This window comes from Pelophylax lessonae (genome assembly GCF_965119305.1).
Source record: "Pelophylax lessonae genome assembly, chromosome: 8".
In the NCBI taxonomy this organism is placed as follows: Eukaryota; Metazoa; Chordata; class Amphibia; order Anura; family Ranidae; genus Pelophylax; species Pelophylax lessonae.
The window spans coordinates 215,348,397-215,363,594 of NC_138775.1; the positions used below are offsets into that span (position 1 = coordinate 215,348,397).

The following is a 15,198-nucleotide window of genomic DNA, read 5'->3' on the forward strand; positions in this document are numbered from 1 at the left end:
GAGGAGAAAAAAGGCCAATAACCGGTTTGTGTTAAAGGGACATTGGCACTGATAATCAGGGCACTGATTATCAATATCCTGATTATCAGTGCAGTACGAACAGTTCACACTAATGCTGCCCATCAGTGCCCACCAGTGCTGCCAATCAGTGCCCACCAGTGTTGCCAATCAGTGCCCATCAGTGCTGTCAATCAGTGCCTCCTCATCAGTGTTACCTATCAGTGCTGCTTATCAGTGCTCATCAGTGCCATCTATCAGCAGGCCTAACAGTGCTGCCTCATCAGTGCAGCTTATCAGTGCCCATCAGCACAGTCTCACCAGCGCATATCAATGAAGGAGAAAAGCTACCTGTTTTGAAAAATTTTATAACAAACTATGAAAAAAACCCAGTGGTGATCAAATGCCACCTTAAAGAAAGTTCTATTTGTGTGAAAAAAATGATAAAAATGTTGTTGCGCAGTGCTGCATGACCGCGCAATTGTCATTCAAAGTGTCACAGCACTGAAAATTAGCCTGGGAAGGAAGTGAGAAAAAGTGGCCAGTAGGAAAGTGGTTAACTCAGCTTTTAAAATAAAATCACAGTTCATTCACGATTTAGCAGTGGGGTGTCAATTACTTCACATATGTTCAGACAGATTTGGACATCTTTTTTTCCTTAATAAATGCAAACATTTAAAAACTGCATTTTATATTTACTCAGGATATCTTTGGGTAATATTAAAATTTGTTTGATGATCTGAATCATTTAAGTGTGACAAATACTGCATGCAAAAAAAAATCAGAAAGGAGGGAAATACTTTTTTGCAGCACTGTACACGATTGCTTGTTCAAAATTCAGAGATCCTAACACAGGAATACTGGTCACACTATATTTGAAGGATTTATAAAACAAATGTAAAGCCATTTTCTGACATGTAACTCATCTCAGATCTGTAGTAAAAAAAAAAAATATATAAATTTATAGTGCCATGAGAATGTCACTGCAGGCACACAGAGGTTCTATCACATGCCTTGTTTTCAGAGGCACTACTATGGGAAGGCATTATGGAGCAATAACTCCCCCAGGGGAGCTAACTGTTTAAGTTTGGTATAGCAGCTACAAATCTACCCACTTTTTGTACCTCCAATTTCCTAGCACTCTCTTGCTTCTCATTTTTATGGGAAGAAAACATGAATTCTAGTGTAAAAATACTCATGCATCTTTTTTCTTTGGTGTTTGATGCACATATGAGGAGTGGCCGGGTCTCAGGGGGTGCTGGGGTGGGCTATGCCCTCCAGATTTCACTTGCACTCCCCGACGCCAAGGAAAGCTGCCTCCCGTCACTGAGCTATAACCATTTGTGAACAAAATAAACAACTGTGGTTTGTTAGTAGAACAGCCCGGTGTCCTGGCAGCCAATCCACATGCTTGCTCTACCCCCCATCATGTAGAGGAGGAGAACAGAACTTTCTCCTATAGACCTTTTGCCAGTGCCCCTCCTCCCAGCCTTCCCCTATAGCTGCATTGTGACTATGAACTCTGATGCAAAGAAAGTAAGGAAATTCTTCAGACTATGATTCAATGTTGGGAGGAGGCTCTGGGAACCCTGATACAAGAAAGGGAGGTTCTGGGAACACTAATAAGGAAGGGGAGCTTTGGGAACCCTTATGTAAGGTGGGGGTCTGGGAACCTTCATTCAAGGAAGGGGTGGTTCTGTAAGTGTAGGTAAGATGAAGCATGCAAGGAGCCAAGCGATGTACCTGGTTGTGTAACTACAGTATTACCTTGGTTTGCGAGTAATGTAGTATACAAGCGTTTTGCAAGATGAGCAACATTTCTATAAAAAATTGTAACTTGATAAATGAGCGCAATTACACTCACAATATACTGTATATCTCGCGTTAGGGAGTCTGGTGCTCATCCATGTAAAGCTGCTGGTGTATACAGTAAAGCTGCTGGTGTATACAGTACTGTATATGCTCCGGGGGTGCTGGTGGCTCCCAGTGCTTCCTGGAGAACTCAGAGACACCCGGAGGACTCCCAGCTGGGTGGGGAGGGCGTAACGCGCATTTGGAGCACCCGGAAGTGTCAACAGATCCCAAGTGTCTCTGAGTTCTCAAGGAAGTGCTGAGAGCCATCAAAAAAAGGTGCACTCCTTAAAAGTATTAAAATAAAATTAAATTAATAAACTCCTCTAGAGTCCACTAGCGGCGCTGCAAGTATAAGTTCACCATATACTGTGTATATAAGTAGATAGACCAAAAAGTCCAACACCAAAAGTGTAAGGGTAATCCAGGAAATAACAGTCCAATCGACAACCAATTGTAGTATGTCTGAACTCCTGAGGGTAATAAGGATGAAGGACCTCCACCTCACCACGGTGTACACCCCGAAGGAAATGCACTTACCAGAAGTGGCTGAACCACAGGCTCATAGTGATAAGACCCTGCCAAGTCCTCCTCAACCCGAGTTTTCTCCAACTAGCAAGCAGGCTGGTATCACCACTCACAAGGTGTACATGTGAAAATAAAGCGTCATAGGCACATAGCGTAACCCCTCACGCCCTCGGTAGAAGTCCGCAGTGACGAAATGCATTAGGGCGTGAGCACGCGGTTTCTATGGTTACCGGTACACGTCAGACGCCGCACCCGGAAGTTCCCCGCCTCGGTACCCGGCGGTGTTACATGATCGGTGCTGGGAGAACGACTGCACGGTAACAGCTATTACCCATGTTGATTATGCTTTTGATCAAGTCTTAACATGTGAGTGTAATTCTTAAAGAGTTTGGTGTGATGTTGAAGTTTTAAATAAAGTGAAAACGGGGTTACGCTATGTGCCTATGACGCTTTATTTTCACATGTACACCTTGTGAGTGGTGATACCAGCCTGCTTGCTAGTTGGAGAAAACTCGGGTTGAGGAGGACTTGGCAGGGTCTTATCACTATGAGCCTGTGGTTCAGCCACTTCTGGTAAGTGCATTTCCTTCGGGGTGTACACCGTGGTGAGGTGGAGGTCCTTCATCCTTATTACCCTCAGGAGTTCAGACATACTACAATTGGTTGTCGATTGGACTGTTATTTCCTGGATTACCCTTACACTTTTGGTGTTGGACTTTTTGGTCTATCTACTTATATACACAGTATATGGTGAACTTATACTTGCAGCGCCGCTAGTGGACTCTAGAGGAGTTTATTAATTTAATTTTATTTTAATACTTTTAAGGAGTGCACCTTTTTTTGATGTTATTATTTTTATAGTGGCAGCTATCCGATATATATTGTCCCTCATTGTAGTTGAGAGTGCATTTATGTACCTAGTGACAATATTTTTATCCTTTTCTGTTTGATTATTTTTGTGCGCTGGGTGAGCAGAATTTTATTCTTCTCCTAGTTCATTAAGTGCTGAGAGCCACCAGCGCCCCCAGACCTCTGGCCACATACAGTAATGTATACACCAGCAGCTTTACTGGATACACCAGCAGCTTTATTGTATACTGTACACCAGCGGCTTTACATAGATGACTCCTTAATGTGGGAAATAGTTTTTAAAATAGTGTAGTTCCACTTTTTTTTACATTAAAGCTGTGATCCTTCTACTGCTCACATTTTCCCCAAATATCTGGCCCCGTACTGTATACACCAGTGTTTCCCAACCTTTTTCAGTCAAGGCACCCTTTAAAAATTATGGACAACCTCGAGGCACCCTCCAAAAATTATGGAAAGTCTTGAGGCCCCCCATTCTAAAATGTAAAAAGTAATCTAAAATATTTACATAATAAAGCAACATCCACACACTTGGGACACCCAACATTAAAAGGGGAGTTTATTCTTCCAAAGCAAATACATTTTTGCAAACTGGTACTGACTAGTATTCCAGTGTTTCTCTTCTCCCTCTGTTTTTCTCCCTCACTCAGCTAATAAGACCCCAGCTCTGGTGGAGAGGGGCAGGGGAGGGTCAAAAAAAGATGCTGTGCAGGCAACTTACATCCTCCTTATGAAATGATGATGTTATTGGTTCTTAGAACACCAGCAGCTACATGGTCGTAATGGTGCACAGTGAAAACCTGTGGCTTTTACTAACTAAAAGGCGGGATTTATCCACACGCCGTCTTGTAAACAATTTGATGGGCAATTTTTAGGTATTTTGCCAGGGCAGCCCTAAAGAAACCCCAAGGCACCCCAGGGTGCCTGGGCACACTGGTTGAAAAAGGCTGGTATACACCATACACTTTATACTGTACTGTATTTTGTCTTGCCCTAATTAATTTTATATGAATAAATGGTTGTGGAACGAATCATCTGAGTTTCCATTATTTCCTATGGGTAAATTATCTTTGATATACGAGTGATTTGGATTACAAGCACGTTTCTGGAACAAAGGATGCTCACAATCCAAGGTATTACTGTATATAAATACACTCGGTGAATGAAATATTATGCAATATCCAAAAATGTTGTGCTGTATCTTTATATTTTAATCATATACCATTATAAACAAATATATCCACCCCAAAGTGTAAAAATCATGATATATAAGTCCACTAAACAATTCAATATATATTTTTTTTTTCACACCAAGGGCAAAAAACCAAGAATCTAATTTCAATGTATAACCAATGACTACAGTGAGATTCACTGACCAAATGTATTAAAATCTAAACCTTGGACACCCAGAGGTTAATTCACCAATAAATAAATGCTGCATGAATTTTTACTTTAATCACTTAACCACTTAAGCCCCGGAAGATTTTACCCCCATTCCGACCAGGGGGTATTTTGCGATTCGGCACTGCGTGACTTTAACGGACAATTGCGCGGTCGTGCGACGCTGTACCTAAACAAATTTGGCGTCCTTTTTTTCCCACAAACAGAGCTTTCTTTTGGTGGTATTTGATCACCTGTGCGATTTTTTGATCACGCGCTATAAACAAAAAAAGAGCGTCAATTTTGCAAAAATAACAATATTTTTCACATTTTTTTATATGAAATTCCCCCCCAAAAAAAATGTAAAAATCAAAATTTTTTAACATTTTCGGCCAATTTGTTTTATGCTACCTATGTTTGGTAAAAAAAATCGCAAAAAGCGTATTTTGATTGGTTTGCGCAAAAGTTATCGCGTTTACTAACAAAGGGAAAGATTTTTGTCATTTTTGTTGTTTTTTTTTAAACGCGTAATGGCGGCGATCTGCGATTTTTTTGCGGTACTGCGACATTGGGGCGGACAGATCGGACCCTTGACTGACATTTGTGACACTTTTGGGGTTACCAGTGACATTTCTACAGTAATCAGTGCTATACATATGCACTGTTACTGTAAAAATACACTGGTGGTGAAGGGGTTAACTTTATTTGGGAGGGAGGGGCTGTGTGTATCCCTAGGGGCGTGCTTTCTACTGTGATTGGCTGTGGCTTGAGCTGTAAGGACACTGATCAACTGATCTACATACTAGATCCGTATGATCAGTGTCTTTACAGCGAGGAGAATGACAGGTGGCTTGTTTACACAAGCTGCCTGACATTCTCCCTCTCCCTCGCCGATCACCGAGTGACCGGCGGACATCGGGTCCGCTGGTCACACGCGCGGGGGGGTCCGTGACCACGCGGGAGTGGGAGCGCGCCTCCAGGGGCGCGCGCTCGCTCCCTAGACCCTCACAAGCTAGTGACGTAGCCCTACGTCACTTTGCCTGTGAGGGGCTGACTGCCGACGTAGATCGACGTTAGGCAGTCGGCAAGTGGTTAAGGACGGAAGGTTTTACCCCCTTAATGACTAGGCCATTTTTTGCGATATGGCACTGTGTTAATTTAACTGACAATTGCGTGGTCGTGCAACCCTGTACCGCATTAAAATTGATGTGCTTTTTTCCCCACAAATAGAGCTTTCTTTTGGTGGTATTTGATCACCTCTGCGGGTTTTATTTTTTGTGCCATAAACAAAAACAAAAAAGAGCGACAATTCTGAAAAAAAAAACAATATTTTTTACTTCCTGCTATAAAACATATTCAATCAAAAAAAATGTAAAAATCAAATTGTTTCATCAATTTAGGCCAATATGTATTCTGCTACATATTTTTGGTAAAAAAAAATCCCAATAAGTGTATATTAATTGGTTTGCACAAAAGTTATCACATCTACAAACTAGGGGATAGATTTATGTAATTTTTATTTATTTTTTACTTTTTTACTAGTAATGGCGGCGATCATTGATTTTTAGCGGGACTGCGACATTGCAGACAGATCGGACACCTAACTGACACTTTTGACACTTTTGAGGGGACCAGTAACATTACTACAGTAATCAGTGCTAGAAATATGCATGGTTACTGTACTAATGACAGTGGCAGGGGAGGGGTTAACACCAGGGGTGATCAAAGGGTTAAGTGTGCTCAGAGGGGGTGCTTTCTAACTGTGTGGGGGTTGTACTTATTAGATGAACACAGAAACCTGTGTTCTTAAATAGTAGGAACACAAGATCCCTGTGTTTATCTGTGACAGAACCAGGGCCGGTTTTAGATAAAGTGTGGCCCTGGGCAAACCTAAAAGTGGGGCCCCAAATTTTTTTATATTCTACCAAAAATATAGGCGCATTTAATCATTTAGCCAAATAAAACATACAACTACATGAAAATATGCTTTAATTAAATAACATTAAATAGAATAAATAAGAAATCAAGTGAGCTTTTGCACACCTTCACAAATCAGATCACCCTAATTCCTGCACTATCACACCTCAGACCACCCCAATTTCTGCACCTTCACACCTCAGACCACCCCAATTTCTGCACCTTCACACCTCAGATCACCCCAATTTCTGCACCTTCACACCTCAGATCACCCCAATTTCTGCACCTTCACACCTCAGACCACCCCAATTTCTGCACCTTCACACCTCAGACCACCCCAATTTCTGCACCTTCACACCTCAGACCACCCCAATTTCTGCACCTTCACACCTCAGACCACCCCAATTCCTGCACCTTCACACCTCAGGTCACCCCAATTCCTGCACCTTCACACCTCAGATCAGCCCCTGGTAGGCCGGCACTGGCAGCAACAATTTTATTCAAATCAGGATTTCTTCTGCAAATAGGCTGGCATCAGAGTCAGACAATTACCAAAACCAATGTCATCATGACACATGATCAAAAAAATGAGGAAAAATAAGGATTTCTTCTGCAAATAGCCTGGCAGTGACATCATCAGATCAGACAAGGCACTGGCAGGCATTGTACTAGACTAGTACTATGCCTGGCTGCCAGTGCCAGGCCAGCCTATTTGCAAAAGAAATCCTGATTTGAATTAAATTGTTGCTGCCAGTGCCAGTATATTTGCAGAAGAAATCCTGATTTCTTTGAATAAAATTGTTGCTGCCAGTGCCAGCCCAGCCTATTTGCAAAATAAATCCCTAAGTAGAAGTCACTCCTCTCTCCAGTCCTCCACTTACCTTGGGTGTGCTGTGCGGTGTGGCTGCAGAGTGTTCCCGCTGGACATAGTACAGGAGATGGTCAGAGACTGCAAACATGATACAAGAGATGGTCAGAGACTACGGACCTGATACAAGAGATGGTCAGAGACTGAGGACATGATACAGGAGATGGTCAGAGACTGAGGACATGATACAGGAGATGGTCAGAGACTGAAGACATGATACAGGAGATGGCCAGAGACTGAAGACATGATACAGGAGATGGTCAGAGACTGAGGACATGATACAGGAGATGGTCAGAGACTGAGGACATGATACAGGAGATGGTCAGAGACTGAGGACATGATACAGGAGATGGTCAGAGACTGAGGGCATGATACAGGAGATGGTCAGAGACTGAGGGCATGATACAGGAGATGGTCAGAGACCGAGGGCATGATACAGGAGATGGTCAGAGACCGAGGGCATGATACAGGAGATGGTCAGAGACCGAGGGCATGATACAGGAGATGGTCAGAGACCGAGGGCATGATACAGGAGATGGTCAGAGACTGAGGGCATGATACAGGAGATGGTCAGAGACCGAGGGCATGATACAGGAGATGGTCAGAGACCGAGGGCATGATACAGGAGATGGTCAGAGACCGAGGGCATGATACAGGAGATGGTCAGAGACTGAGGGCATGATACAGGAGATGGTCAGAGACTGAGGGCATGATACAGGAGATGGTCAGAGACTGAGGGCATGATACAGGAGATGGTCAGAGACTGAGGGCATGATACAGGAGATGGCCAGAGACTGAGGGCATGATACAGGAGAAGGCCAGAGACTGAGGGCATGATACAGGAGATGGTCAGAGACTGAGGGCATGATACAGGAGATGGTCAGAGACTGAGGGCATGATACAGGAGATGGTCAGAGACTGAGGACACGATACAGGAGATGGTCAGAGACTGAGGGCACGATACAGGAGATGGTCAGAGACTGAGGGCACGATACAGTAGATGGTCAGAGAGTGCAGACGTGATACAAGAGATGGTCAGAGACTGCAGACGTGATACAGTAGATGGTCAGAGAGTGCAGACGTGATACAGTAGATGGTCAGAGACTGCAGACGTGATACAAGAACTGGTCAGAGACTGCAGACATAGTACAGGAGATGGTCCAGAGACTGCGGATGTGATACAAGAGAAGGTCAGAGACTGCAGACATGATAGAATATAGAAGGACACTAGGGGGGCTGGAGAGCACAGGGAAAGCAGATAGCACTGGAGGAGCTGAAGGGCAAGGGGGGGGGGGGGACTGGAGAGAATTAAGGGGGGGGTTTGGAAAGCATTGCAGGGGGGTTGGAAGGCGCAGGGTGTGGATAGCACTGGGGGGGGGGGGTTGGTGGGCAGGGAAAACCAGGGGGATGGAAAGCATGGGGGGGGGGCTGGAAATCACTTAGGGGGGAGCCAGGGAGCACAGGGGGGTGGAGAGCACTGGGGGAGCCAGAGAGCATAGGGGGAGATGAAAAGCACTGTGGGGACTTGAAGAGCACGGGGGGGCTAAAGAGTACAGGGGGTTTAAGAGCACTGGGGAGGGGGGCTACGATCACTTGGGACGGGGGCTACGATCACTGGGGAGGGGGGCTACGATCACTGGGGAGGGGGGCTACGATCACTGGGGAGGGGGGCTACGATCACTGGGGACGGGGGCTACGATCACTGGGGACGGGGGCTACGATCACTGGGGACGGGGGCTACGATCACTGGGGAGGGGGGCTACGATCACTGGGGACGGGGGCTACGATCACTGGGGACGGGGGCTACGATCACTGGGGAGGGGGGCTACGATCACTGGGGAGGGGGGCTACGATCACTGGGGACGGGGGCTACGATCACTGGGGACGGGGGCTACGATCACTGGGGAGGGGGGCTACGATCACTGGGGACGGGGGCTACGATCACTGGGGAGGGGGGCTACGATCACTGGGGAGGGGGGCTACGATCACTGGGGAGGGGGGCTACGATCACTGGGGACGGGGGCTACGATCACTGGGGAGGGGGGCTACGATCACTGGGGAGGGGGGCTACGATCACTGGGGAGGGGGGCTACGATCACAACACTGGGGGGGGGGGGGCTAAGAACACGGGGGGGGCAGTAAAAGAAGTTGAATAGGAGGGGGACGGGACAGCTCAGCTGCATATAGAGAAATTGATATTTCCATATCTCTCCTGCAGCCGCAGAATGCCTGCAGAAGGGAGGAGAAGAATCCATCCATCCAGCGGCATAAGGAGACATCAAATCCTCTCTATATGCAGCCGAGCCGCCCCACCCCCCTCCTATTCAGCACAGGCTGCAGTGGCAGTCACTTACCTTCTCTCCCCGCAGCCGCCGCCCCCCCCCCCCGCGAGCAGCCCGAAGTCGGGCTGAAGGAGCTCCCATCTACGGCGGCTTCAGTGATCATCGGCGGCCGCGCGGGAAGGAACACACAGACACACACTGACTACTTGACTTCCGGACCGGCTCCGCGGCCAATCAGCCTTCTGCTCAGGGGGGGGTGTGACCCACACCCCCCCTGAACAGAAGGCTGATTGGCCGCGGAGTCGGTGTAGCTGGCAAGTACACCGGGAATGTCTTCTAGTGTCTGTGAGTGAATCTGATGACTCTGAGCGCTGTCATCAGATTCTGCCCGGTCCGGCCCTGGCTGACAGTGACACGGGGCCCCTGGACATTCGGGGGCCCTGGGCATTTGCCCAGTTTGCCCCCCCCTAACGCCGGCCCTGGACAGAACGGTGGTCTGCCTTGTTTACATAGGCAGACCACCATTCTGTCTCCATGGGGAGCGATCGTGGGTGGCCAGCGGACCTCACTTCCGCTTGACCCGCTGATTGGCTCCCCCTCTGGCCAGGCAGCCCGTGCGCGCCCCCCACTGTCTATTACATGAAACGGCATACTGGTACGTCATTTTGCATAATAGAGCCGACCTACCGCCGTAAAACTACAGCGGCTGGTCAGCAAGTGGTTAACCGGTTGCCGACCGCCGCACGACTATATACTGCGGCGGTCAGCCCCGGCCAGGCAGAGTGACGTAGGGGTATGTCACTCGCCTGTCACTGACTTGTGAGCCAATTGCGGGCGTTCACTGACAAGTCAGTGCGTGTGACTCACGATCGCTCCGGTGAAGGGAGAAATTCAGGCGGCTACTGTAAACAAGCCGCCTGTCATTCTCCCTGGTGTAAAAATGAAGATCAGACGGTTCTACTATGTAGGACCGTTGATCTCTGTTTTTACACCAATAGCCATGTCCCTTTACAGTTAGAATCACGCCCCTAGGACACACTTAACCCCTCCCTCTCCAATACAGTTAACCCCTTCCCTGCCAGTGTCATTTTTGCAGTAACAGTGCATATGTATAGCACTGATTACTGCAGTAATGTCACTGGTAACCCCAAAAGTGTCAAAAATGTCAGTCAAGGGTCCGCCGCAATGTCGCAGTACCACAAAAAAAATTGCAGATCGCCGCCATTACGCGTTAAAAAAAAAACCGCAAAAATGACAAAAATCTTTCCCTTTGTTAGTAAACGCGATAACTTTTGCGCAAACCAATCAAAATACGCTTTTTGCGATTTTTTTTACCAAACATATGTAGCATAAAACAAATTGGCCGAAAATGTTAAAAAATTTTGATTTTTACATTTTTTGGGGGGAATTTCATATATAAAAAAATTTGAAAAATATTGTTATTTTTGCAAAATGTACGCTCTTTTTTTGTTTATAGCGCAAAAAGTAAAAATCGCACAGGTGATCAAATACCACCAAAAGAAAGCACTGTTTGTGGGAAAAAAAGGACGTCAAATTCGTTTAGCTACAGCGTCGCACGACTGCGCAATTGTCTGTTAAAGTCACGCAGTAAAAAATCGCAAAATACCCCCTGGTCTTTAAGCAGCCAAATCCTCCGGGGCTTAAGTGGTTAAAGTGGTATTAAACCCAAACCTGAAAATGTAATACATCGCAGCTTACCAAGCCTTAGATGTGGTAGCTGTATTCCCTTTCTTTTTTTACCACTGTTTTCTCCTAGTGATCTGGCCAGTAACATACCTCCTGTAGAGGTGTGTACAACGGAAATATTTGTTCTGTTTCATTTTAGATTAATTTGTAAATTATTTTGTTTCGTCATATTCGTTATGTTAGAATGATTCATTTTTGAAATTTGTTTCATATGTTCGGAATTGTTTTGTATATTCGGATTTGTTTGCGTATTCATGTTCCAAATCGATTCATTTTTTCAGAAGTGATATCGAAAGATTGGCTTTATTCATTTGAATGTGTTAATTTGTTATTTTGGGAGATTACCTATGCACTTTGAGTCACCCCTGCTAGTCCAACCCACAAAGAGAAATGGAACGACCTAATTGGTTGATATCAACTGGAGTCATGTACATCCGAACGTAACAAACAAACCAAATCAATTTTGGATTAATTTATTATGTTACGATTTGGAGATTCTGATTAATCCTCCTCCATCCAACCCAAACACAATAAGTAGGGATCATCAACATATTTCCCTTTTATACTTTACTGTATTAATTGCAATTTGTTTCCATTTCTAATGTGTTTTTTTATAATAATGAAAAATGTTAAGGCAAAATAAAAATGAAATGCGTCTGAATCAATTTGGATCATTTGTTAAAAGAAAGGCCCAAACTATCGCGTCATGTCAACGGAGTGAAGCAAATGAATAGTAATTAATTTGTTGTTTTGTTATAATTCATTTTGGATTCACTGAAATTTGTTACTATTGTGATTTGAAAATTCGGATACAGCCAAATCTCCGAATAACAACATTTTCGTACAAATTTTGATTCATAACGAAATGCATCACACATCCACCTTCATTAGAGTGCCTCCAATCTGGATGAAGGAGCACTGGGGAACCTTTGGACAGCAGCATTGTTAGTCTGGGGGGAGGGGAGTGTTAGATGTACTAGCAGATTTAGATATACCAACAAACTGAAGTCAAATTCCAGCTCACACTGCAGTTACACAAGCAGTTACGGCAATATTTTTTTCTTATGGTATAAAGGTTTTACATGAATAAGAAAAAGGTGATCATTGTAAGCACCCCTGTCAGTGGTAAATGGTTTGTCTCAACACTCTAAACTGCTACATTTTCAGGAGAGTTTGTTCTGTTGAAATAAAAACTGATTTACTGGCCAGATGATCAGGTGAATATAAAGGGAAAAAAACAGCCTACCAAAAAGGAAAACTAATGCAGCCAACACATCTAAGTATTGGCAGGCTGCAATATAATAAATGTTTTCTTTTGGGTTCAATACCACTTTAAAATAATCCATGCTGTTACTATTGCCATCCTCAGTGTTGGATTTCCTGGGCATTCATGAGGATGAGAAGAGACCCCATCATACTAAGCTGTTAATTTCTTATTTATTGTATTAAGTTAAGAAAGAAATTCTTTATTGATAGAATTCTCCTTTGCCACATACGGTGTCCTCATGGGAGCACACTGTTAAGGCTGCATTACCTATATACAAGTTGACTTATATGAATAGAAACTATCCAGAATAATCAGTAAACTCTCTGCTTATATCTCCTTTGGTTTATTAAAGCCCCCTTTCCTTCTTATTTCCCTTCCTTTCCTTCTTCCCTCTTTTTTTCTTCTCCCCTTATGATTTGTCTGGTATGGACCACTCAGATTTGATCACCCACTAGGTATAGTACATCATGGTTGCTGTTTTGTGCTCATAGGTATATCTTTACTGTTGTTTGGTTTTATTTGCTGTTTATACCATGTGTATCATTAACCACTTCTGGACCGGAAGATTTTCCCCCTTAATGACCAGGCCATATTTTGGGATTCGGCACTGCATTAATTTAACGGACAATTGCGCGTTCGTGCAACGCTGTACCTAAATAAAATTGATGTCCTTTTTTTCCCATAAATAGAGCATTCTTTTGGTGTTATTTAATCACCGGTGCGATTTTTATTTTTTGCGCTATAAACAAAAAAAGAGCGACAATTCTGAAAAAAAAAACCAATATTTTTTATTTCCTGCTATAAAACATATCCAACAAAAAAAATAAATAAAAAAAAACAATATATTTTATATTTCCTGCTATAAAACATATAAAAAAAACAATATTTTTCCCTTTCTGCTATATGACATTCTCAAAAAAAAAAGTAAAAATCAAAAATGTTTTAACATTTTAGGCCAATTTGTTTTCTGCTACATATTTTTGGTATAAAAAAAAAATCGCAATAAGCGTATTTTAATTGGTTTGCACAAAAGTTACCACGTCTACTAACTACGGGAAAGATTTATGTCATTTTTATTGTTATTTTATTTTTTTTTACTAGTAATTGCGCCGATCTGCAATTTTTAGCGGGACAGATCGGCCCCCTAACTGATATTTTTGACACTTTTGGGGGGACCAGTGAGATTACTACAGTAATCAGTGCTAAAAATATGCACTGTTACTGTAATAATGACACTGGGAGGGAAGGGGTTAACATTGTGGGTAATCAAGGGGTTAAATGTGAGCCTAAGGGAGTGATTCTAACTTTGGGGGGGCGTGGCTTGTGAAATGATCATAGAGACCTGTGATCCTTTATAGAAGGATCACAGGGGCTCTATTATCATTCCTGGGAGAAGAACGGTCAGCTGTGTTTACAACAGCTGACCATTCTTCTCTCTCAGCGGGGAGTGATCGCGGGTGTCAGGCGGCAATCGAAGCAGTCTGCCTCATGTATCGGCCTCCCTGCATCCGAGTGGGGGTGGTAGCTCGCCCCCTAGCTGCCTGCACGCAACCAACGCAGGTCTACGTCGGTTCGCGCAGGAGGGTCGCACTGCCACAGGCCTGGAAGCGGTTAAAGTGTTAATAATCCCACAACAGTAAAATCAGTCTGTATATGCCGTAAAGCATGCTTGTTATACTCACTGTGGAACCTAAGGGGTTAATTTTCTGCATTGTGTAAAACGGCTGTTTGATCCTGTATGCACAGATCCTCCTCTTCTTCCCCTGACTCCAAAACAGGTCTGGATAAGACAGGGTCTATGAAATTATGGCACATGCTCAGTTTTTTCTTGGGAGAGGCAACTGATCAGCACAGGGCCAATCAACACTGTCCAGAAAGAGGGTCAGGGGTTCTGGATCCTGATAAGACAGCTCAGTGCAGTATGAAAACTCCTCCTATAAGCTTTAACTAGGCACTGCTAGAAGTCACAAGACTGCTATATACTACTGATGAGAAAAGGTATTTAGCAGTTCTAAAATGATTGCATTTCCATGTTGGGTGTACTGTGGGAGACAACAAGATATAGTGAATGCAGGGTTCTGGGTTCAAGAAATTCTTTAAAAGAAAAAGCATCTTGTATCTCTCTCAAAAGTATTAAAGTCACAAAAAAAAAAACATGCCTTGTTTACCAAATAAGATAAAATTTTCTTTTTTTTTTTTTTTTTTTTGCAAAATTTAGCACTGAATTTTGTGATTTTCTTTTTTTTGGCGTTATCTAGTTTTTTCACAGACTATAACATGCCAGAGTGAGATCAATGAAGATGATGGTGACACACTAATTGTGAAACTTTCAAAACATTTTAGTGTTTTCATTCATAAAATGATCTCCCTCTGGTGCAATATTAAAATGATTTACATTCCTGAACTAACAACTTTGCATTATTACATGGATAAGATACCTTGTTTTTACTTACTGCCCAGTGAAAAGTTCTCCTGATTTTTATTTTCTACATTGTTAAAAAATCAAATATCTCTACAATGAGATAAATGCCTAA

The 15,198-nt window shown here is 43.8% G+C and overlaps 1 protein-coding gene across 1 annotated transcript in view; it reads left to right on the forward strand.

Annotated features, from left to right (window-relative positions):
- Positions 1-2,309: 2,309 nt before the first annotated feature.
- The window catches only part of LOC309562229 (putative ferric-chelate reductase 1), a gene marked incomplete at its 5' end in the record, with an annotated part of 130,118 nt that continues 117,229 nt past the window's right edge, over positions 2,310-15,198 (forward strand). Inside the window, one exon of the mRNA XM_082266353.1 lies at positions 2,310-2,492. Within this exon, the coding sequence (XP_082122479.1) occupies positions 2,310-2,492 (183 nt within the window). The remainder of the gene's footprint in view (positions 2,493-15,198) is intronic.